Here is a 23,804-nt window from a genome sequence, read left to right as displayed (position 1 = left end):
CTATTACATATTCTCATCCAATCGATCTGACAATGTGTGTGTCCTACAGGCTGTAGCCCAGAGGCAGTGTAACCCAATAGATAAGGGACCTGGAGTCACCTTGGCTCTAATTCCTGGTTCTTCCACTGACTCACTAACTGACCTCAATAAATCAGTTAGCCGCTCGCCACCTCACTCTGCCTGCCTGTACAATGGAGATAATGATCCTTACTCACCCAACTATGGAAGGGCTAAATATTGCTAGTATAATGCTTTACAAAGTTAGGCTGGGATTTTCTATGGAAAATAAAGGAGTGAGGCACCCAAATCCGAGTGATTTTCAGTTGGGGCCTAGCTCCAAACTCTACCCTCATAAACAAACAAAAAACAAGCAACACACTGCGTGAGTTTTAAGTAATCCCAGACCACTGCTGGAATAAACATTACACATAAGCCTCCTCAAATATGAAGTCCTCAGGGAGCTAACTGTCTAAGGATATGGCTACACTGTCATTAAAAAGCCATGACTGGCCAGTGCCAGTTGATTCGGTCTCATGTCGCTCGGGCTAAGGAGCTGTTTAATTACAGTGTAGACTCATAGACTTTAAGGTCAGAAGGAACCATTGTGATCATCTAGTCTGACCTCCCGCACACTGCAGGCCACAGAACCTCACCAACCCACTCCTGTAATAGACCCATTACCTCTGTGGGAGGGTCCTAGAGCTCAGGGCTGCAGCCAGAGTCCGAACGTCTACACCACAGTTAAACAGCCCATTAGCCTGGGCCTCTTAGCCCGAGTCAGCTGGCACTGGCCAGCTGCAGGTTTTTAATTGCAGTGTAGACATATCCTAATTGCGGCTTTACACATTTTTCAGCGAATCTGGACACTGAAATGGAGAGTGTAGGACTTGTGACATTCTCTGTCGGGCTTCACACCCGTAAACCACTGAGTGTTGACTGCCAACCAATCGATTCTGACTGCCAGTATACATTCAAATTATTATTCAGATCAGATCATTTAACCCTTGTATGAAGAAATGCAAACAAAATGGAGCTAGCAGCTAGGCTGAGAGGATTTTTGGTAGTCAGCATGTAAAGAAGGGTGCACTATTCTCCTCCTCAAGTAGGGTTCAGCTTCTTTGATTGCAGATCCAGAAGCTACAGAGCCCTTTCCACTTTTAATCTAAATCCAGGTTAATCCCTAGTCTGCAGCCTAAATTCCATCTATGCTGCGTGGCCCCCCCCAGCTGCCTATTAAACCCCATGCAGGGGCTCAGGGCTGCAGCGGGGAGAGATGCATGCCTCTCCTGCAACACGGACCTGCCCTATGGCAGGGGGAGAGGTGCCTCTCCCCCCAGCCCCAACCCAGCCTTGGCACGAACCTGCTGCGGTTGGGGGAGAGGCGCCTCTCCCCCCACCCCAGCCCAGGTGCTGCTGCGGGGAGAGAGAGCTGGGGAGAGTCCTCTCTCCCCCCACCGTAGCCCCCAGGAAGCCTGCACCCCAAATCCCTCATTCCCAGCCCCACTCCAGAGCCCGAGTTCTAACAGTCTGCATGTTACAATAAGTGCTCTTCACTAAAGAAGTGGAGTGTCCATGGATAAGAAGAGTAAAAGCCAGATTCTGCCATTTATACCAGCGTAAATGTAGACCGTTTCCACCAAAACCAAAATGTGTTCCTGTGGATTTACACTGGGGTAACTGAGAGCAGAATCTGTCCCAGAGTCTCTATAGAACCATAGGCTTAGTTGAGCCACTCAAACCCTATTCATATCATTGTAAAACATATACAAATATACATAGATATGCAGAAGTTATATAAACAAGCTCCTGATTCATGCAAATGAAATACCAAGAAGTGCAATTTTGTGACCATCTTCCTCACGGCTTAGCATAAGGGTTCAAGGAGAATTTGGCTGAGATCAAGGCTCACAGATTGGGCCAGGAGAGGTGCGGCTCTCAGCCTCGAGCACTTCTGAACTGTTCAGGGTTCTCTTAGGAGATGGTACAAAGCTCTGCCAGCGTGGCAGAAATGCACATCAGCCCAGCTGGTCAAGGACCTGGTACAGGGAAGAGATCTAGGGCATGACCAGACTTGAGCAAGTGGCATCTGAAGAAGTGAGGTTTTTACCCAAGACAGCTTATGCCCAAATAAATCTGTTAGTCTTTAAGGTGCCACCAGACTCCTTGTTGTTTTTGTAGATACAGACTAACACGGCTACCCCCTGATACTTGACATCCCTAGAAGGGATTATGAAAAAGATGATTTATTATGTAAGTGCTGACAATGCACTTAGCTCTGTATAAAATGACACTGTCCCTGGGTGTAATTTCAGAAGATGCACAGGTAGATTCAGAGTTAAATAAGGACAACTGGTTGCCCATATGAAGGAGTGGGTGAAGCTCTCATGACTCCCACTTAAATTGACCCCAAGATCTGGGAGTCACTTACTAAATACAGGTATCAGGACATAATGGCACATGCCTAGAGCTGTATGAATTGCTGTGGCTTTGTTCCACTGAGGGTTTGGTGAATTTATTCTGGTTTCTGTTCACCTGAGTTCTTTCCCCTCGCATAGTGAATACAAATGAAAAAAAAAAAAAAGAGATTCTAAGCTGAAACCTCTGAGTGTAACGTGCTTTTGGATCAAAACCATAAGAGGAAGGATGGTCCAGGGAGTGGGCTAGGACTTTAGAGACCTGGGTTTAGTTTCTGGCACTACCAGATTTTCTGTGTGACCTTGGGCAAGTCACTTAGCCTCTCTGTGCTTCAGTTCCCCATCTGTAATATAGGAATAATAGTACTAGCCAACTGCACAGAGGTGTTAAAGATTGTGAAGCACTTAGATGTTAGACTGATGGGGGCCATATAAGTACATAAGAACCAGAGGTGGTCAAACAATATTTGTTTGGTGAATCTGGGCACGTATTCTGTTCAATTTTGTTTTAATTATTTGATTAATCATATTCAATAAGCCACACAGCTGATCAAAAGCTTTAAAAAATATGTGCTGAATTTATTCAGCTCTAGTCAAAATGACTGAGTTTTGCAGGGTTTCCGCCCCAAACCCTAAGTCTCACCCCAAGACCATCCTTCAGTAACTGGTCCATCTTCTCTCAAAACTAAGTGAAAACTTGACTTCAAATTTCTCCCAAAACCCAGTCATTCAGGCTTTCCCCAAACCCAGTCCAGGTTCACTAAAAGGGTCACAAACTTCATTGAGCATGGGCTGAACTTGGGCTTATAATGAAACCTGAAAGCAAGAGAGTTTGGAATTTTATTACAAGAGAGTTTTGCTCTGACTGGACACTTACCAGTAGAGCGTGGGAAAGGCGAGTCCCCACAACACAGACAGAGAATAAAACACACGAGCATCAAACCCCCAGTTCAATGCAGCCTCTTTCAGGAAACCAAGACTATTTCATTGCCACGGCTTGTCCCTAGAGGCTAAAAAGCATCTAATTAGCAAATCCCACTGAAAACATCCAGTGTAACACAAAGTGACTGAGACAGGCAGAGAAATTATAAGCCTGGCATTCCATTTAGCAAGCTTTAAAGCCATAAAGTCAGGTCCAAATGCTTTTTGGGGACTTCAAACCAGGAAAAACCCAGAGAACTATCTAAAGCATGTGAATTGATAGCTGACAGCCGCGTAGTGCCATTTGATGGTGGAGTTACAGCTGCTCTCCATGAACTGTACTTATGCTTCCATGCTACAAATCCATCTCTCAGCCACAGTAATGAAGGGCCAGATTCCACACTGCTTTACAGTTTGTACAGTATCTAGTATAATAAAGCATTGATTTCTCATTGAGGAATTAGGCAGCTGAAATAATAAAGTCAATGATTAACCATTAGTAATTAATAATGTACTATTCTTATTTAGGAGTGGAAAGCCTCACAGGCAGGAGGTGAAGCTCATGGAAGGAAGGGAGTGGAGTCTACAAGACATGATCCTCTCCCTTTACAAGAGCTGTAGAGTTAGGATCCTCATTAGCTTTACTGGAGTTACACCAAAAATGAATTTAGTCCCATATTTCCCCAAAAGTCCTTGCAGCCTGTGTACGTCCATGCCATGCCACTCCATATAGCTCAAGACCCTTTCCCCTACTCAGATGAGGATGCCTTGGCAGTTTCATGTGGTGAAACAGTTTTTAGATTACTTCTTCCCTTCCTGCAGGAGTTTTCCACAGGCTTTAGTTAAGAAAATTACACTGTGGTTGATTGGAGGAGGCACATACATCTTTAAACATAATTTGCCAATGATATTTTCATGGTTTTTTTTATTGTGTATTCTCATGTTCTGAATATTCAGTTCCTTTTCACGCATGCGTTCTAATGGGGAAACTGCTCTCCAGACTTGCTGGTCACTGTGTCTTTGATGGACAGCTGGATCTTACAGGCAAGTCAGAGTCAAGATAAGGTCAGTGTTTCTTGCGCCCTTTACTTCCCAATGTTTTTATGTGAGAGGGAAGGGTAATCATTTAAGAAGTTTGATTTTTAAAATATTTTAATAAAAAACAAAAAATCCCTCTCTTCTTATGAAAACATGTCAATGACTTCATAACTAAAGTTGTAATTTACTTTTCATTTCATTAAAAGTCCAATTTGGAGATACCTGAAGCCTCTCACACAACCTTTAAAAAACAGCTTTCTGTCTCAGTTTCTGCATAGGCTGTCTCTGGCTGGATGATCATTTTCTGTGGAACATTTGATGATAATCAGAAAAAGCTTTTGTTTTTTAGGAGAGCTTGGAAAACCAGATTTTTTTCTTTGTAGAAACATCTTATGTGATTTTTTTTGAATGCCATGTCTCAAACCCGACTTTGAGCAGACACTCCAAACTGTGCTTTATATACATTGTCTGTCTTTCCTGAGGTTTATTACCTTTGAGTGATTTTATGAAAGGTTGTGGGACTGGTTTGGTGGGAACACCTGACAATTCAGAAAAAACAACGAGGAGTCCTTGTGGCACCTTAGAGACTCCTCGTTTTTTTTGCTGATACAGACTAACACAGCTACCACTCTGAAGCCTGACAATTCAGAGAGACTTCAAAAGGGTTTATAAGCTTCTTGAGAGCTCTTGAAGCATTTATCAGGTCCAAAGCAAAAGCTTTCAGAATCGGCAAACTCCACCACCTAAATCCCTAGCGTTCAAGAAGCTGAAAAGCTTAACATCTCCTTAATTGGCCTCTCAGAGTTGGTAAGACAACTCCCACCTGTTTATGCTCTCTGTATGTGTGTATATATATCTCCTCAATATATGTTCCATTCTATATGCATCTGAAGAAGTGGGCTGTAGTCCACGAAAGCTTATGCTCTAATAAATTTGTTAGTCTCTAAGGTGCCACAAGTACTCCTGTTCTTCTTTTAACATCTCCTGTTGCACATCCTGCAGACTTTGTATGTCTGGAGCTCAAATAGCCAGTTGAAGGCGCTTACAAATTCTGCTGGCTCAGCATAAGGAGTCTGTTGGCTTTGGCAGCTAATAAGTGATGTACAAAGAAGTTTAGCAGGTGAACAGCAGGACAATTACAAAAACTGCAGGCCAACTGTAGATCAACAATCTCTCTCTGTAAACATAGCTCCTGCTTCTAAAGAATTTCACCACTGTATAGTGACTGCTACAGAGCTTTGGAGTGATCGCTGTGGGGCTAAAAGAGGATGAGTTATCACTTCAGAGTGTAGATGTTCCAGAGTTCTTGCTACAAAACTCTCACAACCTATGCTTACTTTCCCAAAGCTTTACGCAACAGCACTGCTCTGGGCCAGACTGTCCCATTGTGCTCACAAAGCTGTGGGAGATGATCACGAAATCTCCTTTGCAGAAGCTCCTGCTAAACATTCCTTATAGTGAGAAGTGATGGTGGCCCTGAAAAAGTTCACATGGGGAACCTCCCAAGCCAGCTGATCCTGTGAATGCACAGAGAAGAGATCCCAGATCTGTACAAGGAGGAGACATTTTGCACACAGAGCTCATGCCTCCATATTGCTTGGCTGGCTCCCCGCCCCCTGGCAGTATTGCTCCAGTAGGGGCAGTGCTTCCATTGGCCATGACCCTGAAGCTTGTTCAGCAGCAGCTGGGCAAGGGACACAGTAGGAAGCTAACACTGCTTCAAGCAAGTTACCGTAGTGTTTTAATTTGCATCCAGAATGTTGTCTTGCATATTTTGCAAAAATATTCATGTTTATAAAAGTCCTGCCTGTCTCGCCTACGCTGACAGATTGCTGGAGGAGCACCATCATGGCTGCATAACGAGCCTGTTCAAATCCATCTGACTGCCAGTCTGTTAAGAGAGTGGGGAAACACTCCTGTAAAGACCATTAAAGTACAATGGCTAACTAACAGAGAGATACTGCCAAGGAGCAATAGATCCCCTACAGCACAGAATCATGAGAAGGTTGGGCTGGAAGAGACCTCAAGAGGTCATCTAGTCCAGCCCCCCACACTGAGGCAGGATCAAGTAAAACTAGATCATCCCTGATAGGTGTTTGACTAACCCATTCTTAAAACCTCCAATGGCAGGGGTTCCACAACCTCCTTTGGAAATCTATTCTAGTGCTTAACTATTCTTATAGTTAAAAAGTTTTTTTTTCCAATATGTAACATATTTCTTGCTGCAGATTAACCCAATTACTTCCAGTCCTACCTTCAATGGACATGGAGAACAATTGATCATTCACTTCTATATAACAGCCCATAACAGTCTTCAAATATGTTACCAGCCTCTCTCCCCCCCACCCCAGGTTTTTTTCCTGGGGACTAATTCAGGTTTTCTAAACCTTCTAACATTTTTGTTGCTCTCCGCTGGACTCTCTCCAAATTTGTCCACCTCTTTCCTACAGTGTCGTGCCAAAACATGGACACAGTACTCCAGGTGAGGCCTCCAGTGCTGAGTAGAGCAGGACAGTTATACCCATGTCTTACACAGGACAATCCTGTTAATATATCCCAGAATATTAGCTGTTTTTGCAACTGCATCACATTCTTGGCTCATATTAAAATTATGATCCATTTTAGCCCCCAGATATTTTTCAGCAGTACTACCATGTAGCCAGTTATTCCCCGTTTTGTAGTTGTGCATTTCTAATTTGATTTATGCATTTGATTTTTCCTTTCTAAGTGTACTACTTTGCATTTGTCTTTATTGAATTTAATCTTGTGGAATCAGAGCAATTCTCCAATTTGTCCAGGTTGTTTTGAATTCTAATCTTGTCCTCCAATATGCTTGCAATGCCTCCCAGTTTGGTGTCATCCACAAATTTTATAAGCATGCTCTCCACTTCATTATGCAAGTCATTAATGAAAATGTTGAAAAGTACTAGACGCTGGACAGACCCCTGTGGCACTCCACTTAAATAAGTCCTTCCAATTTGACAGCAAACCATTGATACTCTGAATATGGTATTGCAACCGGTTGTGCACCCCTTTGTCGGAATTTCACCTAGACCATATTTCCATAGTTTGCTTATGAGAATGTCATGTGGGACTGTCAAAAGACTTACTAAAATCAAGATATATTATGTCTTCTGCTTCCCCCCATCCACTATGCCAGTAACTCTGTCAAAGAAGGAAGCTAAGTTGGTTTGGCATAATTTGTTCTTGACAAATCAATCCATGGTAGCTATTGCTTATTATCGTATTACACTATTAACATAACATATTCGAAGCTGATTCCCACAGCTGCTCCCTTGCCAGCTTCTTCAAACCAAAAATAAAAAGAAATCCTTTCTGCCTGAAATTTCTCATTTGCTGTCTCCTACAAGGAGATGAGATTTTAGGGCAGTTTATGATTTATTGACCAAATTGTTTGGGAAGCTAAAAATGAGTTTTCAGTTGTACAAGTCTTCTAATTTATTTATTTAGATTTCTACTTTTTGTACCACAGATTCCATCTCAAAACAGGTTGGCCTATAAATTACAGTTTTGTTGGACCCATTTATACTGGTGCTTTCAATTACTATTTGGAAAGTTTGGTTTTTCCATTTTCAGTCATTAGTTATAGGATTTTCCCCCCAGCTCTGAGAAATTCACAGGTTACCTAGCAGACTTTATACATTTGGAATATTGCTAACCCCAAGAATTCAATCATAAATCAGGCCCCCAAAAATCATGACATTGGCTTAAAATCATGAGATTAAAAAACCTCCAATAACATTCTTTTAAAATTTGCTTTCTGATTTCTGAGCCTTTAGGTTACATTTGGGTCACATTTTCAAGCTTTACTGTACAACCATGAAAGACAGAAATGTACTTTTTTAAAACAAAAGCTGAGATTCTCCTCTAATCACATGACTCCAGGAGCTGGAGCTTTAGGAAAAGCAGCAGCTATCGCTAGATTCATGATAAAAAAATCGCAAGAGTTTGCAACACTGCATTTGTCTGTAGGTAATTGTATAGTGCTCCTCACTAAGCATCTAAGCTCCTCATGTGCCTCAGTGAATTTTATTCTCACACCACCCTGTGAGGCAAGTATTTGTATTTCCATTTCCCAGATGAAGAAGTGAAGAACAGAGACACTGATTCTCCGGTGTCTTCTAACTTGTACACCCATTTATGCAATGGTAGCCACTTTGCACAAGTATAAATGACTATACAAGGGGCACTGGAGAATTAAGCCTTGTGAGATTAAGGCCAAAATTATCAAAAAGAAGCCTGCAATTCTGAGTGTCTCAATTTTTAGTGCCCACCCTGAGTTATCTACTTCCTGCTATTTTCTTGTCCTTGCTCATTTCTATCACATATAGTTATTTTATAAACCTACTGAGCCTAGGTGAAAGATTTTTTTTAACTGATGCCCACCATTCAGTCTATACATACGCACAGTTATGGGCCTTTACATGCTTAGAATTTATTTTTCCATTCTTCTATAAACACATTTTCCAATGGTGCTTAAAATGGTGCTAGGCAAACCCAGAAATAATACTTGAGCGGTTTTAGCTTTTCCTTTACAAACAGATAAAACAATTCCCAGACAAAAGTTTTTGTCAAGTTAGAGTCAATAGATGTCTACGAATATTGTTATTTCCCAACCTCTGTCCTCCCAGAAAAAACAATGACATAGAGTTAACATTGCAAAGATATTGCCTTAGAAAAGGCACAAAAAAATGTTGTGGTTCAAAGTACCCTACATGTTATAAGTACGAAAGCTGAACATTCCATCACCAGCTCTTGTGCAACGGATCTCCATTACATGGGAGTGGCCTTTGCATTTCATTACAAATTTCTTTAGCCCAATCTCACTGGGAACCACGACAGAATGGAAGAGCCTGTCTATTGCACAGAAAAGGACTGTTTAACTACTGTTCAGGAGGAACACATCTTACCTGTCTGTGCTGTTGAGAGACGGGATACTGCAGTCCTGAGATTTGTTGGCTTTGCTGCATTTTCTGAAGGATCATCTTCTGCTGCAATGCTAAGGATACGTTTGGTGGCCTTTGAAGAGGCTGGTTTTGGAGAGGTTGAGTAGGTTGCTGCTGTTGCTGTTGCACTGCACCAGGGCTCTGCAGCTGCTGAGGATAGTGCAGAATAGAAGGCTTGCTTTGGGATCCCAAAACTGAAGGCATCTGCTGGTTAGTTTGCTCTGAGTTAAAATGACACAAAGGCTTTGTGTTGCCATGATGCTGCTCTAGTGGTGACTGAGTGTTGTTTATAAAGTTTCTATTGAGATCCTGAGGCTTTGGTTGCATTATGATGTCAATGGGGCTGCTCTGGGTTGTGGCGTTTGGTTTATAGATGTAGTTATTCATTGCTTTGGACTGATTCCCATTGACAGGTACCCCAGGCATGGCTGAACTTTGGGGGCTGAACTGCTGCTGACGAAAGGAAGGGCTGGGAATTTTCTCTTGTACGAATTGTCCTGGGGAAGGGCCTGATGGGGACAAGGTGGGCCAGCTGGATGGCTGGTTTTGCTGCTGCTGAATCAAGGCATGCTGTTGTCGGTTGGCTGCTATTTGTTTTAGCTGCTGGGCGTGAGATACTTCTTGCCAGTTAGTCAATGGTCGATTTGAGACAGAAGAGACCTGCGACGACTGTGCTTGATTCTGAGGCACCGAAGGGATTGGTGAAGAGGTGGACATGGCAGCGCTGGATATAGTGAAGGCTGGTCCTGTAGAAGAAGGCCTCATTTGAGGGGAGCCCACAGGTGCCTGATTCAAGCCTGGCGAATATTCACTTTTTATCACTATTTTCTCCATCTGCAGAGAAGATCTAGCAGCGCCTCTCTGGTTTTGCTGCCCAAGATCAATGTTAAACGGCTCATCTTGTTTTATGGTGGCGTTTATCATATTTTCTAGTTCAAGATCACTCATTGGTGGCACCGATATGTTAGTCAGTTCATTAAACAACTCCTGAAGCTCTGGGTCCATCATCTGTTCCCCTGTATCTTCCCCATATCTGTTAGGGAAAATGTTTTCATGGGACATCTGATCATCCAGGTGTTTGCTGCAAGATATGGTTTCTCCTGGTTCTTTCTTGACCTCTTTCAAAGGCATATTAAATATATGCCCACTAGAGTGGGTATTGTTTGTTAGGTTGCTGGTCTTTCTTTGTGATCCTTGCCCCACAGACAAGGTTCCTGACATTGACTGGCTTTGGCAATTGTTAACATGTCCGCCTTGTCCCATAGAAAGGTTATCACCCACTCGTATCCTCTTAATATCAAGGAAAGAGTTATCTGAAATACCATTGGGTCTTTTGTTGTTAACAGGTGATAGATTTACCACCAACTTCCTCTTCAAGGAGCCCTGGAGCTGAAAGAAGTGGGGAGAAAATAAATAATTAATTGACATTCAAGACCCAGTCCAGAATCAACTCAAAAGCAGGTTGATGCTAATTTGATGCTCATAACATGAGATCTTGAAAAATTAATTAAACAAATTTTGTGTAATACAGTAGGATACTCTGGAAATTAGCAGAAAATTATGATACTAAAATTAATGGAATTGGAATAGATTTAATAAATGTTAAGACTAGCAGGGCTCCTTACGATAATCTAATCTGACCTCCTGTGTCACACTGGGCATAGAATTTCACCCAGTGATTCCAGCACCTACTCCATAAGATTATTCTGACCGGCTGGTGTAGAATCTATGGACTATCTGAGAGATGTTTTCAAAGGTAAAATGAATAATTAGCCATCCAGCTCCCACTGATTTTTGGCATACCCAGATTTATACCAGCTGAGGAGCTGTCCACATATAGTCAAATATCTCTGAAATAACACTACTAGGAAATTTTACCTTGTTCACATACTGAATTTAAGGCAGTGGAGTTATGCCAATTTCAGCTAAAGATCTGGCCCATGAGATACCTTCTACTACTGTACTATTTTTTCCAACTATGTATGTTAATTTATTAGGGCAGAATTAGGCCCTAGACATTTATGTTGTGAAATGTCTGCTATAAAATTAAATACAGGCTATGCAACATGCCCCAGCTAACACTGATCTGAGACCCATAACTGTTTCATTTCCTTGCTTTTGAACATTTACGTATATAGATAGTTTTATACACTCACAAAGTGTGGGCCTGATATTGAAAAATATGCACATACAGTTGCACACCTAATGTATGCTCAACTACCACAACTGGGCATGCTTTATCATGTATTTGTGTGTGCAAATTCTCATCTTGCACATATACAAATCAGGTGAATAATTCTGCACACCTTTCCAGTATAGCAAAGCTACTAGGCAACTGCATGTTTGAAATTCAGGACAATGTACGCATCCTACAGTACCTATAAGTAGAATTTCAGAAACACTTTATAACTGACTGTATGCATTCACATTAATGTTAACGCTCTTGTTGTGTCTTTTTGCTTTTTACACAACCAATGTACTATGAAGGAACCTCCCCAGCACAGTAGGCTCCAAACAACTGTAATTGATTAAATATACACAATATCCGAGCCTAGCTACATATGCTCTGGCTAGCTTCTGCAGCCCAGAACATAGTCATTGTTACTAGAACACTTACAAATTAAAGAAGTACTATACTGGTGGGGGGAGGTTGCTTTCATTTTTGTCCTTTACCATAGGTACATTGACCCAGGTGATTTATGATAATATGTCATTTGATGAATGACCTGGTTTCTACTTAGGTCTACGAAACCAGGGCCCATGTCAAGGTATGACGTCTTGTGAATATCTGGGGCAGAAACAAAAAATTGGCAATCCCAGGTCTCCGGTAACATACGCCAAGTTTTTTTTGCGAACTATGGTGATTTATGATACCATAAAAATCACATTTATATTATACCCTTTCACATATAGATGGCCTTGAGTTTGTAGAACAGTATTCTGGCCTGTGACCCCTGAATTTAAGGACTTGTCTGGAGTTGTTCCTGATTAGCTGTTCCTTATCAACTCTGAATGGATACTCTTATTCTGAAATATGTGTCCACCCATGGAATTAATCAGGAACAACTTCATGTGTAGACAAGCCCTTAGATACAGTTGGTGCTTAGCCTTTTGTACCATTCAGGTCTCTGAGTAATCCCCTTGAAACAGCACGGGGAAGATATAAAAGTCTGTCAACCCCCCTCCTAGCATAAAAGAACAAACATCATGTTCCAAAGATAGTGGGATGAACTGCCATTTGCAAATCTACAATGTAGTTTTGTTCTTTCATTTTATAGCTGAAGACATGCTGTTCTATTTTCACCCACATAACTGGGTGCATTCAGTATACTGAGTTTGTATTTTCTCTTTCATGTCACAGTGAGTGAGATTTTTGGGTGGTCATTCACACTACAGAGTGCAGTGACTGTAATCTGGGTAGCATGTTTCTTCGTAACACATGAGTCACTGTACTTTCCTTTGCATAAAACCAGAAAACTACATTTCCTTTCACCATCATCTTTGCTATCATTTTGCTCATTAGAAATAATTCTCAAGTCCCCAAAGTCTTCTTTATGGGGAATGGGGAAGTCCCTAGTCAAAGTACATGTTTTGCTCTCCTACGTTTTGCTGACAGAAGGACTAAATAGATGATGAATAATGTATTCTCTGCATATAAGTGGGTTACCTGGAACTTACGCCTTTCTTGATGAACTTTGCATTTGCCCTGACATTTTGAAACATGACTAGCTGTTTAAAATGTCCACATACTCTCAAAACCCTTGGACAATGGGCCTTGATGTGATTAACAATGTTGTTGCTGAACAGCACTATGTGTATCAGATACTTAAAATAATATTTGAATTAACTAATAGACAGATGTAAACAATGCCACATGAGACAACTTCAACAATGGAACTCTATGGACAACTATATACAAGAAACCAATGGATCACCACACCTACCTTCATAGATCCAGTAACAACCCCAAACACACCAAGAAACCTGTTATCTACAGCCAGGCACTCAGATACCACAGAATATGCTCCAACGAGAAAATCCGGAATATACACCTTAATACATTCAAAACTGCCTTTGCCAAACAAGGACACTCTAGAGAAGTAGATTGCATCATTGAATGGGCCACTTCGAGACTGCAGAATACAGAAATAAAACCTCCTCTGATTGCGCACCCTTAGTTGTCACCTATCACCCCAAGTTGGAACCGATATGGGGTATCATCAAACAACTACAGCCTGTACTCAATGGGGACCCCATCTTGAAAGAAGTCTTTCCTGAACCCCCTCTTCTGGCCTTCAAACAACTCCCCAGCCTCTCCAAACTTAGCATGAGAAGCAAACTACCCACAAACCAGGACACACCAACTCAAAGTGGCACCAGACACCGCCAGATCAACAGATACAAAACATGCAGACATCTCTCCACTGCTACAATGATCAGCACCCCCCACAACACACCTTTCAAGGTCCACAGGACCTAAACATGCATACACAACATGTGGTTTACCTCATCCAGTGCACTACAATAATTATGTGGGTGAAACCAGACAGACAATCACTATGCTCTCAAATGAACTCACACAGGAAAATGATAAAAGACAAAAACACCCTAGCACCTGTCGGAGAACAATTTTCACAAAGTGATCACTCTATATGTGACCACTAAGTCCTCATCCTCAAAGGAAACTACTACACCTTCAAAAGACAAGCCTGGGAGCTTAAATTCATAACTTTGCTAGACACTAAAAACCTTGGATTGAACAGACACTGGATTTATGGCACCGGACTCCTTGTTGTTTTTGTGGCTACAGACTAACATGGCTACCCCCTGACACGTGACTGGATTTATGGTTTATCACAACAATCTATAATCCACTAAAGCCCCCCCCCCAGCTGCTTTTCCCCACCACCTCCCTTCCTTTTCCCCCACTTCACCTTGAATGGGCCCTTGAAATGTGTGTTAACTACTTATGCTAAACAATCTGTTCCACCTTGTATTTTGCTGTGACACTCTGAAATTGTGAAATGTAAAACCGAGTATGTTTCTCAGACCTCAAATAAAGCTCTGTGTAGCTCGAAATCTTCTCTCTCTCACCAACAGAAGTTGGTCCAATAAAAGCTGTTACCTCATCCACCTTGTCTCTCTAACATCCTGGGACCAACATGGCTATTACAACACTGCATACATGAGACTCCTGCCATAGAAAGAGATGAAGTAACAGGGACACACACAAATCAGTGGTAACACCAGTAATAATATCACCTATCTTTTATATATCACCTATCTTTTATATAGCACTTATCACTCATGGATCACAAAGCGCTTTACAAAGGAGGTCAGTATCATTATCCCCATTTTACAGATGGGGAAACTGAGGCACAGAAAAGGGACATGATTTGCCCAAGGTCACTGGCAGAGCTGTGATTAGAACCCAGGTGTCCTGACATCCAAGCCAATGACCTGGCCATTAGACCACATTCCTTCTTCTGTAAGCTAATTATGTAATGATACTATAATGTATACTAGGTATAACAATATGAATGTATTGTTCTCTGATACAGCTCGTGTTTCCTCATCTGCATCCTGCTAAAATGCTTGCAAGAAGGGCCCATTCCGTTTTATTTTTTTTTTAATCTTCAAAACATTTTGCAAATATTAATTAATTCATCCCAACAGCAGCTCTGGGAGGTAGGTACATGCTGTTATGCCCATTTTACAGAACAGCAACTGAGACAGAAAGAATAAGGGGCAGATCCTCATGCCCTGCTAGGATAACTCTGTGCTCCCCAAGAGGTACAAAGGGACCTTCGAACAGCTCAAAAGGGGTTGCAAAGGATTCTCTCTGCTTTATGAGACTGATTTCCCTCCTCTGTTTAGACATGGGGGAGGGGACAGGAAAGGGAAACATACGAAGGATGGGGCCAAAGCACTCATTCTTGATTGGCTGGTGCAGTCCCATAGGACTAGACCAATCCAAGAGCCATTTTCCATTCTCTCTTCAGCAGTATCAAGTTGTTCTGAAAACTGCAGTCACTTTGCACTGCAAGGGTTTTCACCTCTGTGTTTGGTGATGGGTTGTGTTGTGTTTGGGCGAGTTATAATCTCCCTTATGCATAGTGCCCCATCAGAAGCTTGAGTAGAACCATGCCTCTATACCAGCCCAGTAAGAGGGAATCAACCAACCAATCTAATCTCATTAGCTATGTTTTTATGTTGGCATCCAACGCTGTAACATCTGAACATTCTGTGCATGCGGGCAGAGAAAGAAGGGATCAGACTTCATCCTGCTTTAAAAAAAAAAAGAAGAAGACACCTATTGAATATACTCAGAACTAATTTTTTGGTTGCTGATAACTTTTTTTAATTGCACAAGCAAAGTACATGCACCTCAGGAGGAAAAAAACCAGCCACTTCAATTTCAAGCAACAGCAGTTCATGTTGTAAGTGAGGACTTTAAGATTTGGCTCCCTGTATACGTGACAAATGTTTTTTGCACCTAACACACAAACATTTCTCAGGCTAGATGTGTTTGTGATTATAAATTTACAGTGATCTGAACTGTGAAATACTGAAAACATCTATGAGGGGAGATCTGTAAAATGACAGAAAATGGGAGCTGAAGAAGCCCTTTGTACAGTGCTATTCCACAACAGGTAGGCAGTACTTAACATCAAAGTGTTTCCTGGCAGATAATATTATTGTAAGATCTCTTGATAAACGGGGTGTTGAGGAGTCAGCATGGGTTCATACACTTACAGCAAGGAAGCTCTGGATTACTAACGGCTTAAAATACTGGTTGTGAGACAGGGCAGTGCTTTTACTGATCCTGCGGCGGAATAGTGCCAATAGAATGCAAAACTCTAGAGATGACTGGTCCAAATGTCACCGAGTGATATTCACCCTGCACAAAGGGCTCAGTCACTTCACACTTAAACCCTATTGTGAGCACTTAAATGGGATTTAGGAGATGTATAAATCTTGTGCCAGCTCCTCTGCTGAGGGATGAATTTTACAAAACTACAGGGTCTAGAATGAGGACGATGGTGGTGAATTTTTGTCAACATTGCAAAGGCATAGGGACCAAATTTCACTCTCATTGACACTGTTGTAAATCCGTAGTAACTCCATTGATCTAGTCATTAGAGTGGAGTAAAAAACATTGGGGGAAATTTCAGTTTTTTTGTTGAAAACCCCAAACTTAGAAGTAAACCTTTTCCCCCTGAAAATCATTATTAAAAACTTTGAAAAATGGTTTCAAATTTTTGTTGAAAAAACGAGATGTTTTCATGGGAAGTTTAGAAAACAATAGAAAACATTTCAAAATTTCCAGGGGAAAATAATTGGCATTTTTCAACCAGCTCTTCTAACAACATGAGGGCCTGAGTCTGACATTGGCCGCATGCAGAGGACTGTTGCTGACCCTTGCAGAAGTTGCACATAGGTGACCAAGGACAAATTTTGGCCATCACTGTTGGCAAATGACAAGCATGCCTTTTAAAATTCCTTTTTGATTTAGTCTCCATTTCCTTATAACGGTTTGCTTGGTGCAGGTTCTTCTGTTGGATAGCACTCCACAGTTCCTATTTTCCCTTTACTTTTAAATATTGTGTGTGAATATGGTACTTGTGAAAAGTTCTAAATTGACAGTCTTGCAGACTTAAGTCTTTTGGCTTTCCACACACCAGGTAACGCAGCGTCTCCCCACTCTGGCCTGTCAGTGTATCTCTACGGTGACCTGGAAGGGCTTTCTTCAATGGGCAGCAGAGAAGCTCAGTTTCCATGCCTAATCAATCCTTGACCTGCCTGCAGAGATTATCAATTTGTATCAGCTGTGAACGTCTGTCTTCTTTAAATGTCTGTACCTAGTCACTAAGGGCTGGACTGAACCACCAACTTATTTCATGTAAGCTATTAAGCAAACTTCAGATAGTAACAACTTTAAGTCATACCAACCTAGGCTGGCTGAAGACCTAGTGGGGAAAGATCTCCAATCTCCTAAAACATCCACTCTCCCATCACCGGAAATTCCATACTCAGAGCTATGGCAGTATTAACTTCTACTTTAAAACAATGGATGATTTGCAGTACAAACTCATGCAAAAACTTCATGAAAGTTACTACCAACTTCAAAACAAGTGATCATCATACTTGAAATGTGGTGAGGCAGGTGACATGGTCACATTAAAAAGGGTGTAATAGTTTTGACATGAATACAACCATCTTTGCACCTGCTCTTGTAAAAACATAAAATATAATCAAAGCTGCTTTAGAGGATGTCTTTTTGATTGTTTGCCTCTCAGACTTTTCCCAGTCTTAGATCTGTTGTACGTATGCGCCGATTGCACTGATGGAGGCATTGTTAACAATATCTTTTATAGTTTGGGAAGCGGGTAGCATTTTACATTAGCTATATGAAAAATACTGAAAATAATCGAAGAAGGGGTTTTGGCAGAAAGTTTGTGCAGAAGGATGACAAAATTAAAAAGGAACCCATTTGAAAGAAGGAAAATACATTGCAGATATTTTATTATTTGTATTGTGGTAGCGTAACGCTGACAGACCCCGGTCGTCAGCAGGCAGGATCGAACTGGGGACCTCTGAAGCTTAGTGCATGAGCCTCTACCACATGAGCTAAAAGCTAAGGCTGTAGAGCAGACTCATTCATTGCTCTCTAAGTGCCACTTAGACGGGACAGAACCATGGCCAGGAGGTGTGTTGGTTACAGTAGCACTAGGGGTCTTTATCAGGGCTCAGGGCTGGTCTACACTACCGCTTAAGTCGATATAACTTACATCACTCAGGGGTGTGATACCCTGTGAGTGGAGTAAGTTACATCAACCTAAAGCTGTTTCCACACCATTCTATGCTGGCAGGAGATGTTCTCCCGCCGACATAGCTTCTGCCTCTTGCGGAGGTGGAGTAATTATGCCAACGGGAGTGCGCCGACCCATCGGCATGGTGCGTCTTCACCCGACGTGCTACAGCAGCGCAGCTGCACCAATGTAGCACGGTGTCTTCCAATACCTGGACATGACAGTGGGCCTCCTTAAGTATTTATGACCTGAATCTGCAAGATGCCATTAAAACCATTCCTCCCACTGTTGGAATTATTTCAGGAGCACACCCAATAAGACACTCAGCACCCTGCACAATCTTAATTTCACCTGGACTTGGTCCAAACAGGAGAATCCCAGACAGGTGCCTGATGTCCTCCCCATGTTATCTCTTTTCCCATTGGAGTGGAGGCTGAAGACTACAAAGAGATGGAATGGAACACCCTTTGCTCCCCACCAGTGTAACACCTCCAAAACAATGCACACTTCCCTTTCCATAGACTTCCCTTTCCACAGAATTGAATGTTCTGCCTCTCAAGTGCTCCTTTCTTGATGCTGCAACCCCACATAAGCCCTCTGGGCCCAGGAAGGAACCAGACTTCTTACACCCTTACAAGACAAAGGTTGCCGTTAAGACCAGGGGAAAATGACCTCCCACCACCTCTATTCTTAAATCATCCGGCTGCTTTGACAGTTCTCTTCTGCTGAATGTGGACCTGACCCAGTTGCAATGCAGCATTGAGCTATGGTGAGGGCTGGCTCACTTCACTGGCTCTTCTCAAGTTTTAGTATGCTCACTCTTGTTTTGAGCAGCAGACTTCTTGTACATGTTTGCTGCATACAGGAGAAAGCTGAAACCCTACATTTTTTATCTTGATATTAACTTTTACCTGTCCTGTCTTAAAGCACAGAGTCTGCACAAACATGACACATGTTATGGAGATTTTAGGACAAAGTCCAATCTCCAGGGTGAAGTTCATCTTGGAAAAAATCTTAATTGTTCAAGGCGGATTGAATTCTGGGAACTCAATCATCCTCCAGTCACCCTTATAGACCATAGTAGCACAACACAATTAATTCTCTTGCTAACCAAATGATTAAGAAGTGATACAAGTCTTTCCCCCATTTACCGTAATAAACATTACTAAATCAGAAATTATAGTAACAGATAAGGATGTTCTCCAGCTGACAAGTATCCATTTAATTCTTGTTAGTTGGGGACAAGGCTGGAATAGTAATCAGTGTGTTAAAATCCCACAATTTACCTTTATTTATGGAAACACAACATCTCTTGCCAATTGAAATTACCAACGTAAAAATGCATCTATATTATCCACAGCATACTGTCTAGAAATACAACAACAGGGCTTTGGTCCAAGTTGCTGAAGCACAATAATTATATCTCTTACGCAGATTCTACATCTGATGGATTATAAAATCTCATGTCTAGTTCTTAGTGTTTAAGGAGAATAGGAACAGAGAGAAACAGTACAGCTTTAAATAGGTCACAATTGCTAATCAGGCTATAGCATTTGTAATTCTGTGCAAAACAAATAGACATGAAAGATCTGCATTCCTTATGCTATGCACTGTGTATTTTTCTTTTAGAGAACGCTCCCTTCTTTTCTCTCTCCGATTCCTTTCAACCATGAATAAATTAACAATCACTTTATGTGAAATCTACAGAAATTAATGTCAACATTTATTGCCATGAAACGTGGAGCAAAGAGTAATGCAATCTGAGCTTGGGGAAATACAAATGCTTAACTGATCCTATCCTGATGAAAAGGAAATATCAAAGGCATTATAAATGTTGACAGGATGATCAGGCATGTAAAAGAGGTCACCCAACACCACCCTGCACATTGTTTACGAGTTTTGTAAATCAGCTTAAAATATTTAAAACACATACTGTCTCACACAGGAAGCTCCTAATCCTCAAAAATGTGGCTGCTATTTGATTTGCCTTTAGACACTACCACACATAGTAGATTTAAACGAAGAGATTACTGTGTGCAGTCTGGCAATTGTTTTCAATGCAGCAATGCCTGCAGAATTGATTTTGTGGGGGCACGATAACAGCACATACATATATATACCCCACCCATAGATTTGTATTACCTGTCTGTGCCCCAATATCCTACACAACACCAGCCGGGTTTTAAACGTTCAGTCAATGGAGAGAGAGAGCGAGCGAGCGAGAGCCAACACCAGAAACAAGGAAATAACCAGACCACTCACATTTCTTGCGAATCAACACATGTCACATAGGATACTCACGCCAACCATTTGGCCTTGAGGTCTTCTTCAGGGCAATTTATAGTTCACAGTCATTGCTTCTGAGTTGAAAACCCACTTCAGCGTACCTAGTCATTCTTCCAGTATCAAACAAACTCCACATACGGGAGGGGGAAGTATTCCTCCCTCCACTGCTTTCACCAAGGCTCTCAGAATCAATTGGCAAAACCGTTCCTCATTGGAAGAAAGGGTTAGTAATCTTTTGCCAAAAACTTCAGTGGACAAGTGAAATTTAGGATCAAATCTAGAGCTGGCATAAGAACAACTTCCAAGGAATTCAAGTGGAGTTGATGGTTTAATTTGACCCACACTGGCACCCAACCTCTCCTCTCTCTGTTCAGAAATTGCCTGGACTGCAGGGTCTTGTTTCTCACCTATGGCACTGTAGCAGAGAGTGCTATCTTGCTATTTGATCACAGACTTGGAATATATATGATGGTAGTAATAAAAAATATCCTTCCTTTGACTGGCTGTGAAATGAAAGTGAACCAGTTTGGGATTTTAAGAAATACCATGTACATAACATAACTATAACATAACATAACTAAGTTCCAGATGATGGCATCTCTTCAGTTAGGATAGTAGACAATAAGAGTACTACGATATGTAGATTCAGAGCGTACAGAAGCAGTCTCAGCAAGAATCGATACAAGGAAACTGTTCCCACAAATCATTCCAATAATCTGAACCTTCTAAATTCCAGCTCCGCAGGAAGCAGCCCAGTGAAGAGAAAATTAATTTCTTATGTGTCCATTTACTGTTAGTCACAAAAAGTTGTTACTGTGGCAACTAGCATATCAAAGGTCCTCAGCTGAGAGCTCCCAGAAGAAGCTCCTTAAAGAAGCACACACAAATCAATATGCCATGTGATGGTAGGTAACCGGCAAATGAGTCTTTATAGCAAATGTATGAACTTCACCATCCCATGGATTGCATATAAGGAAGCCAAAGATACAAGCAACAGCTTAACTATGTGAGAGATTGTGCTATTATACTGTTCCCTTAAGGGAGAGCATCGGATTCGTGGCTCTTAATTAGCATAGATAATCCAACTGTTGACCAAGCCAACAGATTCTGAATAAGATGAAGCAGAGTTGCTAAGGGAGCCAATGACTTTCTTTAGGCCCTGATCCACAACCCACTGGAGTCCCTAAGAGTCTTTCAAAGAACTTCATTGGGCGTTGGACCAGAGTCCGAGGAGAGGAAGAGCACAGGTGCGGACCAATGGACACTGCTAGCAAGAGTCTTCCAGTCTCTGGCACATGGAGCTCATGCATACTGCCACCTCCATATAGTAGAATACATATAGACACCAACACCTGAAGAAGATCAACCTTTTATCCCTCAAGTGGCCCTCCAGAAAGGCTGGTTCTCAGGGCAGTGTGGTAAAAGCTTGCAAGTTAGACCTGGTCTGATGGATACATATTTATTCCTATTTAGTGAGTGTCTAGTAGGCATTTTACAACCTAAGAAAACATCTACAAAAATTCAAAGAGATCCATATCTAAAAACGAAACCTACAATCTATTGTAGATAGAATTCTCTCCATTCCACTCCCTACCCCTCCAGGAAAAGTCTTGACAAAGAAATAGGCCTTGCAGCTTGCACATCTGAGGTATGGATGAGAATTAAGAGTTATTTTCTAGGGCTGTTGGTGCTCTGGCAGACATGGATGGCTTAAATCTAAGAGCTGTCAATCATGCCCCTTGCATGACGGCTTGGGATGGGGAGAAGAGTGGGGAAAGAATGTTTTCCCACTATTCATAAGTGGAATTCCACTTCCCAATTGTACACATACCAGTATTCATCTGCATAAATATATGCAGTGTGAATCAGTGTTTAAATCAAATGAAATAGTGGGCCAGAGTCTCAGCTGGTGTAAACTGGTGTAGCACCTTTGACTGGCCCAGTGCTTTTATGAATTAGGGGTGAAGGCTGAGATCTTATGAACCAGCATTTACTGTAACTGTAGATTCCACCAGGAACTTTTGTTGGATGTCTGTTGCAATAGACACCTTGCTTTTTTTCTCCTGCAATACAGACTTTTATTGAAATAATTCAGTGGAGCAGGCAGGATACCAACATCTCTTGACCATCTGAGAAGAGCAAAAAAGGAGCCTTTAAAGATACAGCGCTGGTGGGTAGCTGGGACAATGAATTAACGATGTCTGACTTTTTCCTTCCCTCTGTTTTCGAAGCTATTAGTAACAAAATCTGGCAGGCTGAAAGGCCTGTGCTGTCAGGGGCTGTGCTGACATCCATATTGTCAGTTTAGAAACAGAGTTTTTGCATTTACGCAAGTATGCCCATTCTCATTGAAGTCGCCTCATGGAAAAATATTGAGCATCAGGAAAGAATGCTGGAGTGTGCTTAGTGACTGATCTCCACTAAATTCTAAAATCAGTTTGCATTTAATTAAAATATTAACAAACAAAGAGCAATTGCCCAGGCTTTTCTTTTAGAAACAGGGAATTTTTAAAGTAAAATATTCTTTACCCACTGAAGTTAATAAGGCTGAATGAGTGTAACCCAAGATACCACTTCTGTCTCCAAAGCACCATTGTCAATAGGAGACTTGCCTTGCAGAGAGAGGTGAAGATGTATCACTATGACAACAAAAAATATGTATTTCTAGAAGCTGCTCTACTGAGAGTTTCCATTTTTATTTAAAAAGTAGGGAAAATAGATCCAGAGCCTAAGAAGCCTAACAGTTAGATGTTTTAATTAAAGGTACATTTTGCTGTGGTTAAAGCACCAGGCAAAGGTCTGACAGCACAGGCCAAACAGAGTGACAAGAGGCTCTTTCTTTCTTGTTAAGTGTTCAGTGCAGCCTCAGTCTTATATGGCTTTTAAACTGCAGGCACCTTCACATAAATGTTCCCTTTTTAATAAAAAAACCCAACCCAGGATGTTTGTAATCCTCCTGATTTAGATGTTTTAATAATGTGGGATTTTATCTTGGAAAGACGGTGGCTGCCATGGAATTAAAACTCTATCTGTGCCTACTTCAGGCAGGGGTCCCAGACAGAAGATCAAAAACATAATATGTATTTTACAAACAACACACGCACTTGTCTTTTTGAAATGATTTCAAAGCAATTCAACTTACATGCGGCATTTTATTGGGCAAGACACTTTCCCAAGAGAGGTGCCCCATTAGATACTAATTTTGCATTCTAATATAATGAATAGGGTCTTTCAATTTAATTACCTTAATCAATAACACTTTCAATTAAGAGTCTCAAATTTCATTTTACATTGCTGGAGATGTAATAAGGCCGTCATTGCATGTTCAATCTGTTAACCGTCATTTGGGATCTGCTCCAAGGCAC

General features: G+C 41.5%; 1 protein-coding gene across 2 annotated transcripts in view; it reads right to left on the bottom strand.

The window, feature by feature from the left end:
* MAML2 (mastermind like transcriptional coactivator 2) overlaps nt 1-23,804 on the bottom strand; it is a 292,112-nt gene that overhangs the window by 85,048 nt on the left and 183,260 nt on the right. For both annotated transcript variants that reach the window (XM_034758913.1, XM_034758914.1), the window contains exon 3: nt 9,305-10,729. In XM_034758913.1, the coding sequence (XP_034614804.1) occupies nt 9,305-10,729 (1,425 nt within the window). The remainder of the gene's footprint in view (nt 1-9,304; nt 10,730-23,804) is intronic.

This window comes from Trachemys scripta, chromosome 1 (assembly GCF_013100865.1).
Source record: "Trachemys scripta elegans isolate TJP31775 chromosome 1, CAS_Tse_1.0, whole genome shotgun sequence".
NCBI lineage: Eukaryota > Metazoa > Chordata > Testudines > Emydidae > Trachemys > Trachemys scripta.
Note: the sequence above shows the minus strand (reverse complement) of the source record. Positions and strands in the feature narration are given on the sequence as shown.